This window comes from Bactrocera dorsalis, chromosome 3, assembly GCF_023373825.1.
Source record: "Bactrocera dorsalis isolate Fly_Bdor chromosome 3, ASM2337382v1, whole genome shotgun sequence".
Classification (NCBI taxonomy): Eukaryota; Metazoa; Arthropoda; class Insecta; order Diptera; family Tephritidae; genus Bactrocera; species Bactrocera dorsalis.
The window spans coordinates 43821653-43846257 of NC_064305.1; the positions used below are offsets into that span (position 1 = coordinate 43821653).

The window sequence follows — 24605 nt, forward strand, 5'->3', positions numbered from 1 at the left end:
TACAAAAAATGTAATAAATGAAGAATCGCTCAATCGATTTTGTGCACACTTCACATAAACAGTCCGACCAAAGCCTAAAGCTTTGGTTTGGATAGATGAGCTTGTTTTTAAATTATAATATTGCAACGAAAATTGGCATTACTTTATATGGTATATATATTAGGGTGTCCGTTATTTCCCAGATTTATTTTGGAGTCTGCAGCGCCCTCAAAATTTTTAGTAAATGCCCTAAAAAAAATTATGAAACCCATTTGAGCTCTTAATATTGATAATAACCCGTGCCGCAACGACGATTTATTTCCCATTTAAATAACATGGGGTTTTCGTACGTTTTGCAATTAATTTTCTCTTTGCGAAACCAATCGGTACATTGCTGCGGCACCGAATTATTTTTGTAGGAAATTGAACGTTCTACAAAAAGTTTCTCTGAAATTGAAATGTTTCAAAAAAATCACTTCTGTCAAAGTTATTCAAGGTCAAAGTGGAGCTAAATTTTTTTTTTTAACAAAAAATTATCATTATTAACATCAATATTGATTGTTTATTGCCGAAAATATCTCATTTTCACTATTTTATAATATCAGAAAATTAAGTGTTAGATATCCTGAAAACTAGTAGGTGTAAGTTACCATCTAAGTTAACCTTAAAATATTACAAGTTCTATTGGTGATATGTAATTCATTGGAATTTTTTTTTCAATAATTGTTGAATCTCCTCTTTTCAATTATTTTCACAGACCCAAACAAAATGTTAAATTAAGATATTTTCGGCAAGAAACAATCAATATTGATGTAAATAATGATAATTTTTTGTTAAAAAAAAAATCATTTTTAGCTCAACTTTGACCTTGAATAACTTTGACGGAAGTTATTTTTTTTGTTTTTAAATTTTAGAGAAACTTTTTGTAGAACGTTCAATTTCCTACAAAAATAATTCGGTGCCGCAGCAATGTATCAATTGGTTTCGCAAGGAAAAAATTATTATCAATATTAAGAGCTCAAATGGGTTTCATAATTTTTTTAGGACATTTACTAAAAATTTTCAGGGCGCTACAGACTCAAAAATAAATTTGGGAAATAACGGACACCCTAATATATATAGCACATAGATAAGTATTTTTCTCGCTGGAGAGCTCCGATAATAAATGCGTCCGATCGCTGCAAAATTCAATGTGCTATAGGAAGAACCGTGGCACCGACGCGCTTTTTATAGACACACTACCGCCACCCCAGTCGGCCGGTACGGCCGTAAACGCTACGCCATTTTCAAATCTGTAATATCTTCGAAAATATTCATTTAAATTATATGGTATAAAGGACCATATAGATCTATATTTAATCCATAAAGTACTTAAGGTAATTAATTGGATACTTTGGCGTATTGGTTAAAATCGCTTCGAAAATTAGCTAATATTTGTCGTAAAAAGTAAATGACAAAAAAATGTAATTGTGGGATATTCATAACAGATAGACATTCATATGTAACATATCATCACAGAGTGTTTCTATCGCTATTGCTAGCCACCACTTACCTCGGCACTTGTTAACTCACCGGCAAAAATAAACACAGTTTGGTTTCCTTTTGTTTAATTTAATGTTTAGTTTAATGCTTGAGTTTGATTTGTTTTATCAAATACACTGTTCGGATCGTTGGATTCACTGCACTTCGAAATCGATATCTAGGAAACTGACGCTGCGTGACACGTTCGCTCGGTGCGAGATCGTTGTAAAAAAGGGAAGCTCCTCCTCTCGAACGGTCGGTTTTGATTGTTGGGCAGTGTAGAGTTGTGGTGTGATGTTCGTACGTGTGAGATATATTGATGTGTAGTAGTGTGTGGTGTCTTCATGTGGAATGTCTGCATGTGTGGTGTCTTCATTTATGGATCGTGTTAGTGTGGTGTGTTGTCGTGTGGTTGTTCAGTGTCGGATGTATAAAAGGGAGAGCTAACTCATCTAGCCATCCCGGCCCCCCTAGGCGAATATTAGCCTAGCAGACGCTGTAATTGCTGCAGCGTGGCAACAACGCTGCTAAGGCCAGTGGAGCGGCGGTATGATGAACGATGCTGCTGGCGCCGCGGGGATGCTTCATTTGGCCTTGTTCTGGACGATGGAGGGGCAGCTATCCTTCGATGCCGACTTTGCTGCTGCGATCGGTTCGTGGCAAGCTGACGCGCGACGGGCCGTTTTGGGGTGCGATGCAGCATGGTATGGTGCGGCCTATTGCACAGTTGGCATAGGGTGATGGATGTACACTCCTGGGTGGTGTGTACCGTTGCTAAGCAATTCAGGCAGTGCCCGTGAGCTTGTGCAACCTTCTGCCGTTGCATGGGCTGCATGCTGCGGAAGATGCTACAATGTTGTAGCCGGTGTGGGCGCCGACATAGGGGGCATCGGCTGCGCTGAGGTTCTGCTACGGGTGCTGAGGATGGTGGTAATGGTCGCGTGCTACTACGATGAGCGGTAGCAGTGGCAGTTGCCGCTGGAGTTCGAGGCGCTGGAGTTGCCTCAGGACGTGGCACGGTTATGGCTGACCTCACCGTTGGCGTTGGTACTGCTGGCATATCCACATCCATTGTAATCTGTGTGGGAGGAGGAGTGTGGTTGAAATGTGTGTCATTAAAATATGTTTGGCGATCGTGCCACGTTATGTGGCATGAAAGGGTCGTCACGTAGATCGACCATTGCATTAGGTTTCGAAATAGTTTAAGCGAGTTTTTTTTATTTGCGGGTTTATTACGTCGGGTTTTTGGTTATTTGATTTGCGTTACGATAGTATCGGCGGTTTTTTCTTTATTTGCGGTTTCGTCAATGTGTGGTAGAAAACATAGTTTCACGAGCGGTCTTGTTAATATACCGCTTTGAGTGCGGAGATCAACGACTCGTACATGACCGTCGGAACCGTAGTGTAGGGTTTCAATGCGGCCAAGCCGCCATTCTGTAGGGGGTAGACAGTCATCATGGATGATGACACAATCTCCAAGCTTTGGCGCCTTTTCTGGACTCTTCCATCTGTACCTTTTATGAAGGTCCTTTATATATTCTTCCTTCCATCGGCGGCTGAAATCGTGATGGAGAATTTTGATTTTCTCCCATTGATTTAATAAGGATAGCGACCCCACGCCTGGCTCAGGTGTGGCCAGAATGGGTGCTCCTTTGAGAAAATGCCCTGGTGTTAGGGCTGTGAAGTCAGAGGGATCTTGCGAGAGGGTTGTGAGTGGCCGTGCATTGAGAACGGCTTCAATTCGCACTAACAGTGTGGTGAACTGTTCATAATTAAATTTGTAGTTTCCAGCTACTTTTTTGAAGTGGGATTTAAAGCTTTTTACTGCTGATTCCCATAAACCACCCATATGAGGAGCGCTTGGGGGGATAAATTGCCAGTTAATACCTTGGGGAGCATACCTTTGTACAATCTCTGGTGAGACTTGTTTGATAAAATCCACAAACTCCTTTTCAGTGGCTCTTTGGGCTCCAATGAAGGTTTTACCATTATCGCTCATCAGTTTAGATGGGAAGCCGCGTCGTCCGACGAAGCGAGCGAATGCCGCGAGAAAAGCCTCCTTTGTCAGATTCGTACACAGCTCTAGGTGCACTGCTTTTGTCGTAAAACAGACAAAGACAGCCACATAGCCTTTCATTAGAGTGGGGGACCTTAGCATGGACGCCTTTATCTGAAAAGGCCCAGCAAAGTCGACACCTGTAATTGTGAATCTGAGTTCGTAACTTCTGCTTGTGCATCGTGCAGATCTTGCACATGAAAATGCATTTCTTTATTTGGGGCTTAAGTCGGGGAATATAGAACTCTTGACGGACTATATGCTGCATTAGGCGATGTTCTGCGTGAAGCATGAGTAAGTGGATATAATTGAGGAGTAATGTGGCAAGTGGGGATTTCTCTGCTATAATTAGAGGGTGGCGTTCGTTGTACGTCAGGCTTGAGTTAGCAAGCCTACCATTCGCACGAAGCAGACCTTTCGTGTCCAAGAATGGGTTAAGAACCAAGATTGAACTCCTTTTATCAATGGGTTTTGATTCTCTTAATAATGAGATATCGCGGCTGAAGTAGCGCATTTGAGTGGATGCGATTAGTGCGACCTTTGCCTTTCGTAGTTCTAGGTGCGTCAATGTATCGCATTGGTTAGAGTCTGGGTGAATTCCCTTAATTTTATTTTTGAGTCGCTCTATGAACTTTAGCATGTAGGCGATAACTCGGAGGGCTCGAGGGAACGATGAAAATCGCTCAAGGATGTCCCTATCATCCAATGTTGCGTGAAAGCGCTCGATTTTTCGACTTTCTGGGGCAATTATATTGCGCATGGGCGATCTTGGCCAAGAATCGGGAGATTCTATTAACCATCGGGGGCCATTCCACCAGAGGGTGGTGGTGGCGAGGTGCAGCGGCTTGCACCCTCTTGTACCTAAATCGGCAGGATTGTCAGCACTGGCTACGTGTCGCCAAGTGGCTGATCCCACTAGGTCAAGTATTTGTGACGTACGATTAGAAATGTACGTTTTCCATGCGTGTGGTGGTTTTTCCAACCAGGCTAGAACGATTTCAGAATCGGACCAGAGATGCAATCTGTATTTCTTCATGTTTAAGTGGGTCTGCACCATGGAAACCAATTTTGCGAGTAGTAGGGCGCCACAGAGCTCAAGTCGAGGTAGACTTAGCGTTTTTAGAGGAGCCACCTTAGCTTTAGCTACTAATAAGTGGCTTGTGGTCGCGTTATCGCTTTGTGTGCGCACATATAAAGTGGCACAGTATGCCTTCTCAGAGGCGTCACAGAAGCCGTGTAATTGGACTTTGTGTTCGGGGGAGTAGTTTACCCACCGTGGGATTTGTATCTGTGAGATATCGTTTAGATTGCTCGCGAACTGTGACCACTTTTCTAAACGAAGTGGTTTTACTTGTTCGTCCCAATCGGTCCCATCTAGCCATAATTCTTGTATCAGGATTTTAGCTTGTACCATAATTGGCGAAAGCCATCCTGCGGGGTCGAAAAGTTTTGCCACAGAGGATAGAATTTGGCGTTTTGTAATGGCGGATACTGCAGATATTGACTCGGTAGTGTATGAAAACTGGTCAGATATCGCATTCCATTGAATCCCCAGAGTCTTTGTTGTACTTTCCTTTTCGAATTTAAGGAAATTAGTATCCAACAAGTTTTCTTTCGGTATATTTTTTACTATATCGGGATGATTAGCAGTAATCTTTTTCAGTGGAAACCCTGCGGTTTTGAGGGCTCTTATAACCTGTGATAAGGATTCGTATGCTTGTGGAAGACTGTGACTTCCAGACAAAATGTCGTCAACATACGTTTGCGTTTTTAACACCTCGGTTGCCAGAGGAAATTCTGACTTGGTGTTTTCTGCCAATTCGTGCAGTGTTCGAATGGCTAAGTATGGGGCACAGTTAACGCCAAAGGTTACTGTTTTTAACTTAAAGTCGCGTAGTGGACTAGTGGGGGATTTTCTGAAAATAATTCTTTGAAAATCTTGATCGTCTTTATGTACGACTATTTGTCTATACATTTTCTCGACGTCCCCGTTGAAGACGTGTTTGAAGATACGCCAATTTAAGATAAGCAGCATTAGGTCTGGCTGAAGCGTGGGTCCCGTAAACAGGATATCGTTTAGGGAATTACCCGAGCTAGTGGATTTTGACGCATTGAAGACAACTCTTACCTTTGTGGTTTTTTTGTCTGGCTTTACTTCTGCATGGTGTGGCAAATAAAACGAGTAGTATTTACTTTGTATGATTTTTTCGCCAGCGCTGACTTCCTCCATATGATCTAAAAGGAGGTATTCTTCTACGACCCTATCATATTCTGGTTTCAGCTCACCTTTTTTAAGCAGGTTTTTTTCCATACTTAAAAACTGTTGAATAGCAGCGGTGCGGGAATGACCTAAGGCGAGCGTGCGGGGAAATTCTGGCTTTAGTGGTAGTCGTACGACGTACCGGCCATCTTCTGATCGAGTAGTTGTGGATTTGTAAAAATCCTCACAATATCGATCTTCAGGGGTTGTGATTGTTACGGGGGGGAGTTCTTATAACTCCCAAAATTTTCTTAATTGCGAATTGAGGTATTCGTTGGAGATTTCCTCAACTTGAGTTGTCATCGTGGCAACTGGTTCCGCAACTAGTCCACTTAGGACCCATCCGAAAATGGTATTTTGCGCCAGAAGTGTTTTTGTAATTTTCTCAATACCTTCGAGTATTATCTGTGGTATGAGATCGCTGCCTAATAGAAGATCTATTTGAGCGGGAGTGTTGCAGTTGGGGTCTGCTAACTTAAGGTGTGAAACCTTTTGCCAATGCTTGCTATTTATATGATAGCTTGGAAGCATGTTTGTTAATTGCGGTAAGACAATAGCTTCTGCTTGAATGCGCTTATCCGCTTGGGGGGAAATTAGGGTAATGGGGCAGATTTTATTGGAGTTTTGAACTACTCTTCCGCCCATTCCCGTAATTTCAAAATTGGATAATTTCGTAGGCAGTTGTAGCCTATTTTGTGCCCTAGACGCAATAAATGATCGTTGTGATCCTTGGTCTATTAAGGCCCTGAGTTTAAACAGCTCTCCTCGGTGTTCGATGGAGACGACTGCTGTAGGTAGTAGTACTCTACTGTTGTTTTCGCTATGTAGCGTTTGAGTTTTCAATGCCTTTGAGCAGCATGGTGCTTCTTGGCTGTTTTCTGAATTTGTTGTTGCAACTAAACCTGTTGCTCTTTTTATGTTTGCGCTGTTTGGGGGTGAGCTGGAAAAATTGGTAATGTGTAACATCGAATGATGTCGTTTATGGCAATAAACGCAATTAAATTTGCTTTCACAATCTTTAAGCATGTGTGCATATGATAAGCAGTTTGTGCAAAGTCTTTTTGACTTTACGAAATTGTTTCGGTCAATTATATTTAGTTTCTTAAATTTCTCGCAAGATTTAAGTTTATGTCCCCCTGTGCACAATTCGCATGACGTTTGTTTGTATTGTTCAGATGTGAACGTTTGATTTTTGAAGTAGCTTCTATTTGAATTGTTGTTGCTACTGGCTTGGGATCTTTGGAAGCTTCTATTAAGGTCATGGGAAATACCTTTTGGTTTAATTATCTTTTTATCAACTCTTTCTGCGATTTCATACTGGGTAGTTAGGAAATCTTGCATTTGCTGCCACGTGGGGCATTTTTTCCTTGATGAGAGAGATTGTTCCCATAGCAATAACGATTTTTCTGATAATGCGGAGGTGCATATATTTATCAGAACTGGGTCCCAATTGTCTGTGGGAAAATTTTGTGTCGCTAAAACCGACAAACAGTTGGAAACAGTGGATTGAAGTTTCATATATTCCTCACTTGTTTCCTTTTGAATTTTGGGCAAGTTCATTAATATCGTTATTTGCTTATCTACCAGTATTCGCTCGTTTTCGTATCTTGATCTCAGAGCTTCCCAAGCCAAATGGAAATTGTCGTCATTTAATGCGAACTGTTTTACGATGACGCCTGCTTGACCTTTTGTTTTGTATCTGAGGTGATACAACTTTTGAGCATTTGATAATTTCGGATGGTTTATGTAAACAGCTGTGAACATGTCCCGGAAGGACGGCCATTGTTCATAACCACCATGGAAAATTTCCGTGTCGCATGCGGGCACCTTAAGGTGGATACCCGTACTTGCCTCTTGATTTTGAATTTGTTGCAGCTCTACTCTCGGAGGTGGAGTAGGTGCAACTGCTTTAATTAATTTTAGCTGATCTGCGATCATAATTTTTGTATCTTCATACTGGTCTAAGCAGTTTTCAAATTTGGCGTAAGCAGAAGATTTAAAGTTTTCTGGTAGATCTGAATCGTCAGTATCTACAATTGCGTCATATGCAGCCTGGAGACGTGTCCAAAAATTTTCAATTGTTTGGCCTTTTATTTCTAGCGCAGATTCAGAATTTTCTTGAATCGGCGAAGAAGCAAATCGATTGCAATATTTTATTAGACAGTCGCTCTCAGAAATGAATTTAGAGTATGATATGTCTTTCCCCCTTTTTTGCTTCGTAGCACCTTGCTTCGAGCGTGTAGCTTCTGCAGGTGTACATGGACATTTTTCGTCAGAAATCATCTTTGGGACTTTTAGTAACTGACTTGGTTTAGAGTCCTTTGAGTCTGAGCTCATTTAAAAAATGTATAGAATATTAAAACGTCTTAGTGAAAACTAGACTTGTAGATGTTTAACAAGATTTCGTATGTAAAATGTTCAATAGAAGTCTCTTTTGTATGTAAGAGCTTCAGAGAAAATCGATAAACAGATAAATAAATTATATGCTGAAATTATTGATGAATTTCACCACAGATTGTGTCTATGTACAAGTGTGTCGATGTAATATTTCGAAAGGAAGACTCTTTTGTAAGTACGAGTTTCCAAGAAATTCGCTAAAGGAGATATTTTTTTTTTTTTATACTGAAATTAGTGAATTTAATTTCACCACAGATTTCGTATACACATATGTATGTATGTTCCGACGAGAACTCTTTTACGTAAATAAGAGTTTTTAATTAAATTAGTAAACCAAACGCTTTTAATAGCCGCGTATAATCGCGATTTTGTATAACCGACAACTCTTTTAAGGTAAATAAGAGTTGTTTTATTTTTGTTTCGAATTATGAACTTTACTAGTATTCAATTTTAATTTCGATTTAATTTTATTTAATTATTTGTTATTAACCGCAAAAACAAATAATTTCTTTGTTGTATATATTTGTCTATGTACGTATGTATATTTATGGTTATTTTATTTTATTATGTGCAAATGAGAGCTCGTTTTAGAGATCACTGCACTTTGTACATATGCATGTATGTACATATGTATTACGCTTTATTATGTTTTGCACAATCCTGCTTGTTTTTGTAGATTAAAAACCAAGGGGTATTGTGTGATATGTGCCAATGTGGTCTTTGAATATATTGTATACGCAATCCTGCTTGTTTTTGTTAATCAAAAACCAAGGGGTATTGCGGGATATATGCCAATGTGGTCTTTGAAATAATATGCGTATTTACATATGTGACGATACACGATCGTACAAATTTTCCATTATATTATTATAATAAATTTTTCGCCGTTTAAACGTACAGATGCTGCGATCAGTATTAAATTGTTGACGATTTAATTGACAAACAAATGTTTATTTTGTTCACGTTGTACCCGGGGTATAAATTTACCATATGCGTTTCTGCGTATGTATGTATGTACGTATTTATAATGCGACCGTATATACTCGTACATAGGTACGCGTGTACATATGAATGTATATTCGCCTTACGGATAAACCGCGAAAAGAGAATTATCGGACACTTAACGTGGGTAGATGTTTATGTATATAAGTAAATATATGAAATATATGTATCGTTTTCTCGTATATGTTTTTACGACTGTTATGTGGAAAAGAGTAAATTTACTCTTTGTAATTTATATAAATATAATTATATCGAATATATGTATGTATGTATGTATATGATGTATGTAAAGTTTTATTTATACATATGTATGTATGGTTTTCAATTTTTAATATTTCCTCTCTATTGTCTGTGTGTGATTTGCCTTGGCTTATTTTAAGCAGTCCTGCTTATACTTGATTAAGTATAAGGGGTACCGCTGGAAATTGGTGCAAGTAAATACTTGAAAAATTTTTTGTTGTAGAAATAATTTTGTGTTTTCACACGACTGTAAGCACTTAGCGGTAATCAATTATTTATTATTCGTATTACCAAACTGTTTTGTTTCTTAGCGGTATTTCGGTTTTTACCGGAAAATAACCGAATACTAAAACAGTTTGGCAACCGTTTTTTTTTTTTTTTTATTCTAACGGATGGTTAGAAACGCAAATTTATCTGTTTAAACCATACATATGTATATACAATAGAAATAATGATGGGAACGATACAACCAACTCACTTGTATTTCCGCCAGGGGTTTTGGGGACAGTTTGATTGTATGTATGTGGTCTTTTATGTGTGTGCGTTTGTGGGTTTTCCTCCCAGTGTGTGCGTTTGTGGCCTCTTCTCCCAGTCCTTTTGTTGCGGTGAATTTTGGTGAGATGATGATGTGTAGTTTTTTTTCCTGTTTTTACTTCGCGCCCGTTTTTTGTAGTTATTTATGTATGTATTTTTTTGTTGTTAGAACCGGCTTCGCGCCCGCTATGTAATTTATTTCTTTATTTCGCGCCCGCTCTTTTCATTATGTATATGTATGTATGTATTAGGGTTTTTTTTTTTGTTTTTTTTTTTTTTTGGAGAGAAAATGTTTTATTCTGTATATATGCACATATGCATGTATATGAATGTTGCCACTGTACTCTTATGTGTTCACTGCACTGTTGAGTTTTCACTTTTTTTTTCGTTTTAACTGCACTCTTCTCACCGCACAATTTTTTTTCTTTTTTTTTTTTTTTTAGTTTTGCTTAGATTTTTGTTTTTGTTTTTCCAAGCTAGTTCACTCGCACTTCACTGCACAATTTTTGTTTTCGTTAATACGTTTTTTTTTTTTTTCACTTTTTTCACTTTTCTATTTTTCCATAGTGCCTCTCACTATGGCTCGAAGGACCAATGTTTCTATCGCTATTGCTAGCCACCACTTACCTCGGCACTTGTTAACTCACCGGCAAAAATAAACACAGTTTGGTTTCCTTTTGTTTAATTTAATGTTTAGTTTAATGCTTGAGTTTGATTTGTTTTATCAAATACACTGTTCGGATCGTTGGATTCACTGCACTTCGAAATCGATATCTAGGAAACTGACGCTGCGTGACACGTTCGCTCGGTGCGAGATCGTTGTAAAAAAGGGAAGTTCCTCCTCTCGAACGGTCGGTTTTGATTGTTGGGCAGTGTAGAGTTGTGGTGTGATGTTCGTACGTGTGAGATATATTCATGTGTAGTAGTGTGTGGTGTCTTCATGTGGAATGTCTGCATGTGTGGTGTCTTCATTTATGGATCGTGTTAGTGTGGTGTGTTGTCGTGTGGTTGTTCAGTGTCGGATGTATAAAGGGGAGAGCTAACTCATCTAGCCACAGAGTTTTCTGTAGATCTTTGTAAACAATACTTAATACATTATTTTGATAAATATTGAAGAATTCAGCATGCTTTGGAGTGTTAGCGGAAAAATGTAATTATTTACGAAGTCATATTGGAAAATCAAAAATAATAGTTTTTCTCCGCTATTTAATGAAGGGGCAGAGAAGACGACTTTGTTTTATACCATGTAGTGATACTTCAGTTTTTACCAATACTCCTCCTTTTAAATTAAAATATTGGCTGCCTTCGCAAGCGTTAGTTGGCGTATAATATTATATAATGCATTCGAAATATTTGTAACATTGCATCATGTTTGGAACCCAAATCCGATAGTCGATGCGCAGTGACAGAGAAAATCGAACATCTATACTAATATTATAAAGCTGAAGAGTTTGTTTGTTTGAACGCGCTAATCTCCGAAACTACTGGTTCGAATTGAATAATTCTTTTTGTGTTGGACCAATAGGAGCGAAGAAACAGTGGTAAATGTGTAAAAAAAGGGAGAAATTATTTATCTTTGAGGGCTTCTGTTCAAGATACACAAAAGTTATGTATGAAAGAATTATTTCTCTTTTAATGATCTAAAAAAAAGTCCGTGAGTACCGTTTTTGTGATAACTAATTTGGTCGAAATTATTTGTTAGAGTTGTATTAACATAATAATATTAATTTTTCTATATTCATTGCTATTTTCTTCTGTCGTTACATGCAGTATAAAACTATTCAAATTTTTGAGGTAATCCGTAATTTTTGTGGTTAGCAGTCATTTTATTATTTTAGATCTTACTCGCTGATGTTAATTCTTACTCTGCTTTTCTTAGAAAATGCCACGGAAGCGGAAATCTGGTATATCCAAAATGGCATGGTAGTTTTATTGACTGGTGATTTCCGTCAAACCCAGTAATTCAGAGGGGGACACCAGCAAATGAAATTCAAGCGTGAATTAAATCATCAGGCTTATGGTCGACTCCGCCTGAAAACGAATATGAGAGTGCATCTTCATAATAACGTGGATTCAGGACTTTACGCAGAAATGTTGTTGAAAATTGGTGATGGTTGTTTGGATGTTGACGTTGAAAGCTAATGTAATTGTAATTTAGTAGAAAGTGATGTGGATTTCATTGCTAATGTTTTTCTGGAATTGCGACAAAATTTGTGTAGTGATCAGTGGTTGTGGGCAAGAGCAATATTAGCACCAAGAAATGAAATAGTTAATAGGATCAACACTGATATTTTAAACGAGCTTCAAGAAAAAATGAAGGAATATTTGTCAATGGATACAATTATAGATACGGAACTAAGTACTTCATATCCTGTGGAGTTTTAAAATTCACTTGAACTATCGGGTGTACCGTCACATAAACTTCAATTGAAACTAAATGTACCAGTAATGCTTATGCGAAATCTAGATGCTCCTCTGCTATGTAATGGAACAAAGCTTCGGATAACAAAATTGGGGCAGAACATACTTGGTGCTACTATTTTAACAGGTGTCGGTAAGGGAAATAGTGTTAATACCTCGGATACCAATTGTTCCCACTGACTTTCCATTCAAATTTAAAAGGGTTCAGTTTTTCGTCAAGCTTAGCTTTGCTGTTACTATAAAGAAGGCACAAGGCCAAGCATTACAGGTAGCAGTAGTGCATTTAGAAAACCCATGCTTCTCTCATGGTCAACTTCATGTAGCCTGTTCACGTGTATCTAATGCCCAGAATTTACACATATTTGCACCCGACGGGAAAACTTATAACATAATCTACAAAAATATATTAGATTAACACTCTGTATTTCATTTTTTTAAATTGTTAGAATTCAGAATTATTTATTTTTGTTACGGTGAAATATATTTTAACATTTTTTGTTGCATTTCACTACGCATATTTTAAGGTGTTGAAACTTCATTGTCTGTAGTAATTTTTATTAGACTCTCGCAACAAAGTTGCTAAGGAGAGTATTATAGTTTTGTTCACATAACGGTTGTTTGTAAGTCCTAAAACTAAAAGAGTCAGATATAGGGTTATATATACTAAAGTGATCAGGGGGACGAGTAGAGTTGAAATCCGGATGTCTGTCTGTCCGTCCGTCCGTGCAAGCTGTAACTTGAGTACAAATTGAGATATCATTATGAAACTTGGTACACGTATTTCTTGGCTCCATAAGAAGGTTGAGTTCGAAGATGGGCAAAATCGGCACACTGCCACGCCCACAAAATGGCGGAAACCGAAAACCTATAAAGTATCACAACTAAGCCATAAATAAAGATATTAAAGTGAAATTTGGCACAAAGGATCGCATTAGGGAGGGGCATATTTGGACGTAATTTTTTTTGGAAAAGTGGGCGTAGCCCCGCCCCCTTCTAAGTTTTTTGTACATATCTCGGAAACTACTATAGCTATGTCAACCAAACTCTATAGAGTCGTTTCCTTCAGGTATTTCCATATACAGTTCAAAAATGGAAGAAATCGGATAATAACCACGCCCACCTCCCATACAAAGGTTATGTTGAAAATCACTAAAAGTGCGTTAACCGACTAACAAAACACGTTAGAAACACTAAATTTTCCGGAAGAAATGGCAGAAGGAAGCTGCACCCAGGCTTTTTTTAAAAATTGAAAATGGGCGTGGCGTCGCCCACTTATGGACCAAAAACCATATCTCTGGAACTACTCCACCGATTTCAATGAAATTCGGTGTATAATAGTTTCCTAACACCCTGATGACATGTACGAAATATGGGTGAAATCGGTTCACAACCACGCCTTCTTCCAATATAACGCTATTTTGAATTCCATCTGATGCCTTCTCTGATAATATATACATTAGGAACCAATGATGATAGCGGAATAAAACTTTACACAAATACGGTATTTGAGCTGAGGTATCCCTTGTGGAAAAATTGTCGTGACCGGACTATAACTTTTCAAGGTCCCTGATATCGAACACGAAGAACTCAGTGCCTAACCTAACCTAACCTAATTTTTCACCGAAAATATCGGTAAATCTCTCAGAATTTAATTCTAATTAATTTTACAACAAAATAAAAAAAAATTGTAAATAACGGATAGTGAAATCTCGATTATCATGCGAGAGTATAAAATGTTCGGTGACACCCGAACTTAGCCCTTCCTTACTTGTTTTTAAAAATTGTTGATCTCAGCCAAGCAATAAAATTTAGTTATCATTTTGACTCATTTCTATGATTATACCCTTACCCTTTATCTCTCATACTTATTTAATGGCTCCACTGCGGGCGAAGCCGCGGGTAAAGAGCTAGTCCCAAATAAAGATGATGCTTTTTTAACCCTTCTGCTATGTTAGGAAAAAATTACACATATAGTGTTTTGGGTCAATTTGACCCACTTATAAAAACTCCACTAATAACACTATTTGAAAGAGTTCATATTTATTTATTTGAATCAAGTTAAGTGTATGTTAATTGTAGAAAATAGTTGAGATATGTATGTTTTAACGGCAATTTTCACAAACTAAGCTGCTGTGTTCCTTGCAAACAAATTTTTCTCACGTACTACAAACAGCTGAATATTTGTTCGAATTTTTTGTATGATGGCAGAAGAAACATAGCTGTCGTTTTTTGGTGGATTCATTTCTGGCAGAAATATTAGAAGTAGACGCTTCTTCTGCAGATTTGGAGTTTTCTTGAATATTTTTTACTATGTTCCTAGCAGCGATTTCTCGCGGCAGTCTCTCTCTACGGACAATATTTGGTTCGACCATTTGCTTTCCCAGCTTTTCGCTTATAAAGCTTGTTGGTGTTCCATGAGGGATTTATCTTTGTCCATATTACGTATGCGTTATATGCCGATATATCTAACATATTCAAAAAGAGGGCAACTTGCCAACGTTTGGTCTGACGTTTATATGTATAGTTAGCAACCAGCTGATCAATCGCATCCACACCAGCATTTGTTTTATTATAGTGAAGTATTATTTCAGGTTTTTTTCTGTCACCCTCATCAACAAGTGGAGAATGGTGAAGGGAGCTCAATGCTACAACAAATTTATATTTTTTTGGGACGTACGATACAATAGTTACATTATCCGTAAATAAAAATTTGCTTTCAAAAATGTTCTTTTTCTTCATGTCGACCATTTCTCGTGGCAAAAAAAGCTTATTTTTCCTCACTGTACCGACTAAAGTAATGTTCCTGCGAAGTAGCTGAACGGCGAGATTTTACGTCGTAAAAAAGTTATCGCAAGTAATAGTGTGACCTCTGGGAAGGGGTTCTGATAGGGATAGAACAAAACGTTCACCTAAAAATATTTGTATAGAGGCGGTTTATTTATACTGTACATAGGTTTAAGATATACAAAAAGCCAATTTATAAATGCATTACCTTGGTTCCTTTCCGGTTGCTTATTTCTTGCCCGTCCTAAATAAACTTCCATGTTCCAGGCATACTTGCTTTTTGAATCACATAGAGCCCACATTTTTAAGCCGTATTTTGCGGGCTTCGAAGGAATGTACTGCCTGAAGCTGCAACGACCACGAAAGGTACTAACTACTCATCTGTTGTTACATTTTCATGTAAGTGATACTATGACCTGAGCTGCCGATTCCATTGATCCCAAATGTTTCTTATAGGTACTAATTTATCACGCTGTCTTCTCTCATCCCTGTCTGCAGCGGAGTCAAAACGAAGGCATCGTGATATGTTCATAAGTCTTTCCAAGCTCATTGTGGCCCGAAAAATTGGTCTGCCATTATTTTCATCCCACAAATGAATTAGACTTTCATTGTGCGATTTGTATACTCCTGCTAAGATTTGCAGTCCTATGTATGCTTCCAATTCTATAAGGTCTATAATTTTCCAATTGTCTCCAAAAAACTGCAATCCTTTGATGTTGCTCATTTCTACCACTATGTTTTTATACTTGAGGGCATGAAAATATCAAAAGAGGATTTTATATCTGTGACCATAGAAATAGCACACTTTGATGGGCCAGGACTTCGACATAAAATTTGATTTCGAGGAATTTTGCCTCTTGAAATTGGAAGTGGCTGATCATGCCATATTATGGTCTTATCTTTCGATAAAATATTTGGCAAATTGACTTCTTCTCTCGCATTGCTACCTTCAAAACCGGCATCTACTTCACTTTCACTGGATGAAGTATTTGAATCGTTCGTTTCATTTTCTGCGATAGGTACAAAGTCTTCATCGCTATCACTTTGGTCCTTACTGCGCGACAAAAAATTACTAACTAAGCAAACAATCGACACTTACTCTTTGCACAGGTGCATAAAACAGGACTTCCCCTTTTTCGAAAAGGCTATAAATTTATCGAGAATATATAAACAAAGTTGTGCAAAATATACTTGATTTCCGATAACTAGCTTTCTTTGTCGGCGTTTATGATCGAGTGATGTAATAATAAACGGCAAAATGTTTCAAAATACTAGGTGGGTCAAATTGACCCAACAACGTAATAAGTGTAATGAAATTACATTTGGCATCCTCCAGAAACATAAAAAACAGATATTATTTTAATTTTCATATTTATCTATTCCTATTACTGCAGTTAACAAATACAAGAAGAATCAATACAATACGACTAGGCTAACACACGAATTTCGACGAGTTTTACTGAAAATTTGGTCAAATTGACCAAAACATAGCAGAAGGGTTAATTTACAGAATGCAGACATGTGAGAAGTTCACGCAATTGAGGAAATTACTTTGAGCGCCATTTACTTGGGATTGACAATGAACCAATCTTTTACATATGGCTCAAGCAGCTCAGAATTTCCGTTCTTAGAATAAGCATCTTCTGGATAGCCAAAGAACATTCGTTTGAAGGCGAACCATCCCTCCCCAGGGTTGTGCGCTTGATTTTGGGCCCCGCCACTTACAAAAATGCCCCAATGAAAAGTAAACAACAGCCTCGTTCGAAAAACCCCTCTTTCGATGGCGACCATGGCAAACGAATTAAGAACTACACTTAAAGGCATGCACCTGGAATCTCTGGTCCCTTAATTGAGAAAGTGCCGCTGCTGAGCAAGTGAGACGAGTAGGTCCTTGTGGGATTTACTACGGTGGCGTCGCCGAGCATTCACCCGATGAATGAACGTCTACCCACAATTCGCATCAAAGCGCAGTTCTTCAACACATCGCTGATTTGCGTCCAAGCCCCAAAAGAAGACAATGTGACTAAATATGTCTTCTGTGTGTTATTTTTGGCAAAGAAGATACCTTTAAATTCAAATAAATTAGGTAAATTCAGCCTCCATGAGGAAACATCCCAAACAAGTTGAGGCTGATCGACTTCGCCAGGACATTAAATATGATTATCTGTAGTACTAGATAGTGATGGGCGACGTTGTGACTTTTAAGGAACACTGCTACTTGTGACTGTGACTTTGTAGTAGCAGTGATTTTAAACTGTGACTGTGACTAGAATAAAAATTGTAACAGACATAGGCCAATAAAGTAGAACAAAATTGTTTCCTTTTTTCATTTAGGTACAATGTACATATTTATTAGAATATACAGAAATTAACATAGTAAATTCATTTTTAGAAAATCACCAAATACAAAGTATATACATAAAAGATAAAATTAAATAGTGTTAAAAATATTTACATTAAATTGAAAAGAAGGGCAAAATAGCACATTTTGCGAAAACAGCATCCACTTCTTTAAAAAATTGCCACACATAACTCATTTTGGTTCTTTTTGACACAGACATCTTTAATTTTTATTAAGTATAAGTAAACTGATTTGTAACAGTTTCGTAAAAAAATTAATGTAAATGATTCGTTATTTTTTAAGACGCACATTTTTAAGGTCGCACTAAATATATTCTCTGAAGGTTTTTTTCAATATAAGGATACTCAATAGAAGCTATTTAAAGTAAACGAAAACATACTTTTAAAAATATTACGTTACTTATAAAATACTTTTTAGAAGTTTTTTTAAATTACTATATAAATTGATGTAATTTTAAGATTAAAGTTTTATAATTGGCTTTACTACAGCATTGAGGTTTCTGTAATCAATTTAATTTGTACATGAATATTACCCGTTTAAAGATAAATTAACTTTTTATATGTTAACCAATTTATACTTATCTAAAATTGAAGAAAATTCATAGCTTTAATGAATATGAATTCATCACAGTCGCAATTTTTTATATTCCACGGTGAATGCTATTTTGTCACAGTCGCAATTTTTCATATGATACTGTGAATGCTATTTTGTCACAGTCGCAATTTTTCATATGATACTGTGAGTGCTCCTTTGTCACTGTCGCAATTTTTTATATTCCGCGGTGAATGCTATTTTGTCACAGTCGCAATTTTTCATATGATACTGTGACTGCTACTTTGTCACAGTCGCAATTTTTCATATGATACTGTGAATGCTATTTTGTCACAGTCGCAATTTTTCATGTGATACTGTGACTGCTACTTTGTTCGTTAATTCCTGTCACTGCTACTTTAGGAAACTTGTCACAGCTGTGACCAGTGATTTTTAAGTAGCAGTGACAAAGTCACAGGTACTCAAATAGTTGCCATCTCTAGTACTAGATTCGAGCATCGGAAAATTCACTACGCTACCTGGTTGTCTCCGGATCGAAAAGCCACCAAACAGATCGATCATGTAATGATAGATGAAAGACACGTCTCCAGTGTTTTCGACGTGCGTGCGCTCCGAGCTCCTCACATCGACTCGAAACATTTTCTTGTTGCAGCCAAAATACGCACTCGCCTCTGTGCAGCAAAAAACGTACGTCAAGGAATACAAAGAAGGTTCGACGTCGAGAAGTTACAATCACAACAGACAGCCAAACGGTTGTCTATTACACAGCAACTCGATTTAAGGGAACTGTGTGATGTCATTTCAAGTTGCTTACGTACAGCTCCAACCGAAACCATTGGTTTTTGGAGATGGTGAGGCCGATTCCCCAATCGATGACGATGAAGTAGACGTTCCATTGCGTGACCGTGATGAAGATCGGATAGCAATTACCCGTCTGAAAAACAACAAAGCGAAAGCTATTCAAATACGGTGGCGAAGAACTGATAAGAAGAATGCATCAGTAGTATGCATGAAGTAGACGTTCCATTGCGTAACCGTGAAGTAGATCGGATAGCAATTACCCGTCTGAAAAACAACAAAGCGACAGTTATTCAAATACGGTGGCGAAGAACTGATAAGAAGAATGCATCAGCTCCTTTTTGGAACATGAGTAAAGCCCACTGCCAAAAAAGAAATTTCATCTTTCATACCCCACTCTAGAAGTGACAGTTCTGGGTCGCACCCCACTCGCACCTCCACAAATATCCGTCCTTTCGAACCCAAAACTTATGGGCCCCTTATTTTCATTTCAGTAAAGCGAGGGTAGTGACGGGTTAAAATGTTTCAAAATTTCTTTGCATGAATCCTGCCAGGGTTTTAAAGGGACGCGGGCGGAACCTGAACTACATCACAAAAACTTTCTTTGTATCTATGACATTTTCCTCCGTCTTCGTCGTTGCGTTATGTATTTTTCTTTTCGAAGTTGGGTTTCTCAATGTTTCTTAATATCATAATACAAATTAGGACTCTCTGGTGGTTGTAATTTGCTGCTCCTGTGCTCAGAAATACCTGAGTGCCGGACTGATGATTTGTTTTTAATTCTCTTTTTCTGTACAAATTATCTGTTCTTTTCTCCAAGCGACATCGCTTCGCTGTATAGGTTCTTGAAAAGTTCCAAGTTTTCGAGCCAAATTGTGTTCACCGCTGAGGCCCATTTTTGGCTCAATGGATATGTAAACAAGCAAAATTTCTGCATTTGAGACGAAGAGTGACCTGAAGAGATTCAAGAGCTTCCATTTCATCCAGAAACGATTTGGTGTGGTTTGTTAACCGGTTGAAAAATCGGTCCATATTTCTTCAAAAATGGTTACGGTGAGAACATAACAGTCAGTGACGACCATTATCGCGCCATGATAACCAAAATATATTTATTGAGAGAAAACTTCGGTTACAGATAGTTTCACGTTTTGGGTTGGTCAATTGACCAACAAGATCGTATGATACCACATCGTTAGACTTTTTTCTGTGGGGATATGTAAAGCCTAAAGTCTATGCGGTCAATCCCGCTTCAATTTAGGCTTTGGAGCCAAACATCACGCATGTCATTCGCCTGTTGGCAGTCAAAATGCTCGAACTAGTCATCCAAAATTGCACACAAGAGATGGATCATTTGAGATGTAGCTGTGGCCTACATTTAAAAGAGATAATCTTCAAATAATAAGTGCCAAAGTATGTTCTTTCGAATGATAATAAAAATTTCCAACAATTTGAAGTATCTGTGTTTTTCTTTAAGAAACCGCGAAATGAATCACCCTTTATACAAATTTTAATGATATAATATAAGTCACTCCAGCCATCCGCTTTTAAAATCTATATTCCATTAAAATATATCGTTTTATATTTTCAGGGATGTAATCCAGCCCCAAAACTTGAATTCGATTCTTTAAACTCACACGAAAATTGGCCATATGTTATGTCATGGAATGATGCATATGCTAATAATAAAAAAATCTGTGTAAATCAATATCAAGTAACAGAAGTTCGTTGGAACCCGTTGTCTGGATTACTTTCCAATGAAACTCACATAACGTATACAATTGGAAGTAGAACTTGTGCCGAGACCTTACCAAATATATGCTCTAATTTTAGTGAATGCACAACTGAAAAGATATATTGTAACGGTCCTTTAAAACCAGCTACCGAATATTACTTGGTGTTCCGATTTTTTACTAGATCTGGTTATAACGATGTAGCACTTTTGGAGTTTGCAACTGACTCTATTTTTCAACTGACGCTAATTATTATATGCATTTGCGGATGTTTACTACTATCTTTAATTGCAGGCGTTTCGTATATTTGGATTTCTAAACGTATATTTTGGTAAGCTTTCGTTATTCGAGAAATATAATAAATGTACTGCTAAAGTTTTTTTTTACTGTATAGCGTAAATTTGTATGACAGTATCATTGGAATCTACTGGACTCCTTGTTTTGGTTTACTTTAAAACCTTGATATTCTTCTTGCCATTGTAAAGGTAATAACATAATGCCACTCTCACAGCAACTCTGGTCTCTATAGGTAAAAAACAGGTACAGTCGATTTTTACAAGCTCTCTTAAGAGAATTTCTCCCCAGCAATTCGGCACATGCAGGAACACAGATATTTATTCTCTTGCAACATTTGTTTTTTCAACTAACGGTTCCATGTATCATCTAAAAATAATCGAAGTAGATAAAGAGTTACATATATATAGTACAAATATAAATGATTAGGATAACGAGACAAGTTTAAATCCGATTGACTGTCTGTCCGTCCGTCCATTCAAGCTTTAACTTGAGTACAAATTAATACACTTATATTGATGAAAATTGGTACAAATTTTCCATGGCAAAAAAGTAAGGAGAGGTTCACAGATGGGTGTAATCGGACCACTGCCACATCTGCAAATCGTCATTTATCGAAAACGTATAAAAAGGCACAACTAAGCCCTAACTTAATATATTGAACCGTAATTTCGCGCAGGGAATAGCAAATCACTTAAGTAGTTGTTGTACAACTAAACTCGCCCACGACAATACCATTTAGCAAACCTAACTATACTGAATAAATGGATAAAATTGGAAGATAACCACTCCCTATAAAACGGTACTGTTAGAATTGGATTAACGTAAGAGGACTCTATATAATAGATGGTCATACTTTCGACCAATTTTATCTATTTTAAGCATAAAGCTACACTGTAATGAATAAAATACACTCTATATTGTTCTTAATGAGATAACTGAAATCATCGCACATCGGCTCGGAACACTATGTTGCTGCCATGGCAACCGCCTCTGTGCAACAAAAAATCCACGTCAACAAACAGAAGGAACGTTCGACATCAAGAATATGCAATTACAAGAACTCCTGCTCTCTGAGAGCACTCATCAGCAACTCGGTACAAGGGAGCTGTAGGACGACTTTAATGGCATTGGTTTTCGGAATATTCAAAAAGGCAGCTAATACGATGAGGAGTGCCTCGTCGCAGCAAAAAACGAGACGCGTTCGCAGACAAACAAAGAGAGAGCCAAAATTCGGGACTACGAAGAGCGTAAAGAGCTGGCAGACACGGGTAATGCTCGAAGAGACGCGGCGACTAACAGAAGGTTTCAAGATCGAAGCATACCCTTGCAGAACCCCCAGAGCTTATGGATGCCTAGGAGATACTAATATTATGGAGGGAACGCTTCTCCAGCGTGCTGAATGGCATTGAAAGCATAACAGCAAGAGATGGTGCACGCGATGATCGAGCGGACGTTCCACTGCCCGACCACGAAGAAGTTCGAATAGCAATTACCCGTCTGAAGAACAACAAGGCGGCGGTGGCCGATAGATTGCCGGTCGAGTTATTCAAACACGGCAGCGAAGATGATAAGGCGCATGCATCAGCTTCTCTGTGGAATATGGTCGGACGAGTGCTCTGCCCAATCCGGGAAGATGGAGACCTCACAATCTCCGCCTCCTCAACAACGTATTAAGTTTCTATCGTACGTTTTGTGTGAAAGATAAAAGTCCACCAGATATTCACCATGCGCCAAATCTTGGAAAAGATCCTTTGGAACCATGAGCTCTATGAGATATACGACGACATTGACATAGTTCAGCGAAATAAAAAACATCGGCTGCGTTTGCTAGGTCATGTTGTCCGAATGCACAAAAACACTCCAGCTCTGAAAGTATTCGACGCAGTACCCGCCGGAGAAGCAGAGGAAGAGGAAGACCTTTACTCCGTTGAACAGGCGAGGTGAAGAAGGACCTAGCTTCGCTTGGAATCTAAAATTAGCACCATCTTGCGAAAAGAAAAAAAGGACTGGCGCGTTGTTAACTCGGCTATAACCGCGTAAGCGTTGTCTACGCCAGTTAAGAAGAAGAAGAAGAAGAGCAGAAAATATAAACCATAGTAATAAGAAATTAACTGCAATATTGTTTAATGGTTTATACCTTTTTTCAATTTTTTTTTTTTGCATTATCTGTTCCCTTATACCCTTAGAATTACTTTGGAAACCCACTTTACCATTAGAAAGTTTCCAAAAAGTGCGGAAAAGTTGCCTTAGTACTTCCTGATTCCAATGCAACTTTTTGTTTTGAGATCGGATTGCATCTTCAACCCCAACTCCGGCCTTGAAATTTCGGAAATTCGCCTAAAATCGTGAAATTGTCTACCTAGCGCCTGAAATACGCATCTCATGGCAAAATGTATCAATCAAAAGTTATTTGTCACGTCATTTGCTACCGAAATGGTATAAGTGATCATGGCCGTAGGACGAACCGTTCCCGAGATACGAGCGAAAATGCGGCGCGCCACAGCGCAAGGTGAAAATCGGCTTGCGGCCACACTTCTTGACGTTGATTTCGCCGAGTGCTATCACTCACATTCATTCATCTACGCCAAAGGACACGTTCGGATAGGTCTCCACATAAATATTTTTTCATCGAGTTCCTTCACTCTTTTCGTTGATTTTGCCGAGTGCTATCACTTATATTCTCTCAACAGAACACAGAACTCAAAATGTCTGTATCTAAATTTAAATTTAGACAGAAATGTCCTGTGTTTGGCATATATCCGTGCAATCTCTCTGAGTCCCAGTTACCTACTTACCACGATGTTCTTTTTTGTTATCAGTTTGAACGATTTCGTATAGGACGACTCCGAGGCGACAACTATGAACCTAGGAGTAAAGAGGTTACAGAAATAATTGCAAAAAAGGTTGAAAATACTTTCAAAAAGTTATTTATTCCGATAGTTTCACACACCAGAGTTGTACAAATGCTCACCACATACCATAAGAAATTTCTGACTCTTAAACAAATGTTTTTAAGGAACCCAATAGGTTTGAGCTCTAAAAGAGACGACTTTGTCTCTCTCTTTTACATCGCTGCTTGTAAATGCATTTATTTTTCTTCTTGCACTTGTCCAAAGGAAAGGAAAGTTCCTATCTATGAACAACCTTTTCTCTTAGACCAGAGAATCAGAGGAATTGATCGCATTGGAAGTGTTGATCTACCTGAAACAAAAAAGATTACAAAGAAAAATGAACGTAAAGAAAAGCTTTCAAAACGTCATTCAACATCAACACTTACCAGAAAAGTATCAACTAGAACACGTGACTATTCAGATCAGCCAGACTCTCATACAGGCGACAACAATGTAGGTGCGTCGCACATGGATTCTTTCAAAAACGATGCTGATGATGAATTTTCTCTTCCATCATTTAAAACCAAACAAAACACACTAGTATTAGAACACACTGCTTTAGCTGCCCAGAGATTTGGAGTAAGTGATAGAGCAGCAGCCTTGATTGTTTCATCTGCTTTTCTGGATGCCAAAAAAGCAGGTTTGATAACAGAGGATCAGGCTAGCTTTGTAACTGACAAATGCAAGCTTAGTCGGGCAAAAAAAGTGTTGGAGTTAAGCTCCAAAACACCGAAAGTATTGACTCTGTAAATGGGCTGCATTTTGACGGCCGCAAAGACAA

General features: G+C 38.1%; 2 protein-coding genes across 19 annotated transcripts in view; one reads left to right on the plus strand and one right to left on the minus strand.

The window, feature by feature from the left end:
* The window catches only part of LOC105232674 (phosphatidylinositol phosphatase PTPRQ), an 862901-nt gene that overhangs the window by 619279 nt on the left and 219017 nt on the right, over window positions 1-24605 (plus strand). For all 18 annotated transcript variants that reach the window (XM_049451209.1, XM_049451203.1, XM_049451205.1 and 15 more), the window contains one exon: window positions 20495-20967. In XM_049451209.1, the coding sequence (XP_049307166.1) occupies window positions 20495-20967 (473 nt within the window). The remainder of the gene's footprint in view (window positions 1-20494; window positions 20968-24605) is intronic.
* LOC125777143 (uncharacterized) overlaps window positions 1-24605 on the minus strand; it is a 537355-nt gene that overhangs the window by 392131 nt on the left and 120619 nt on the right. The window lies entirely within an intron of this gene.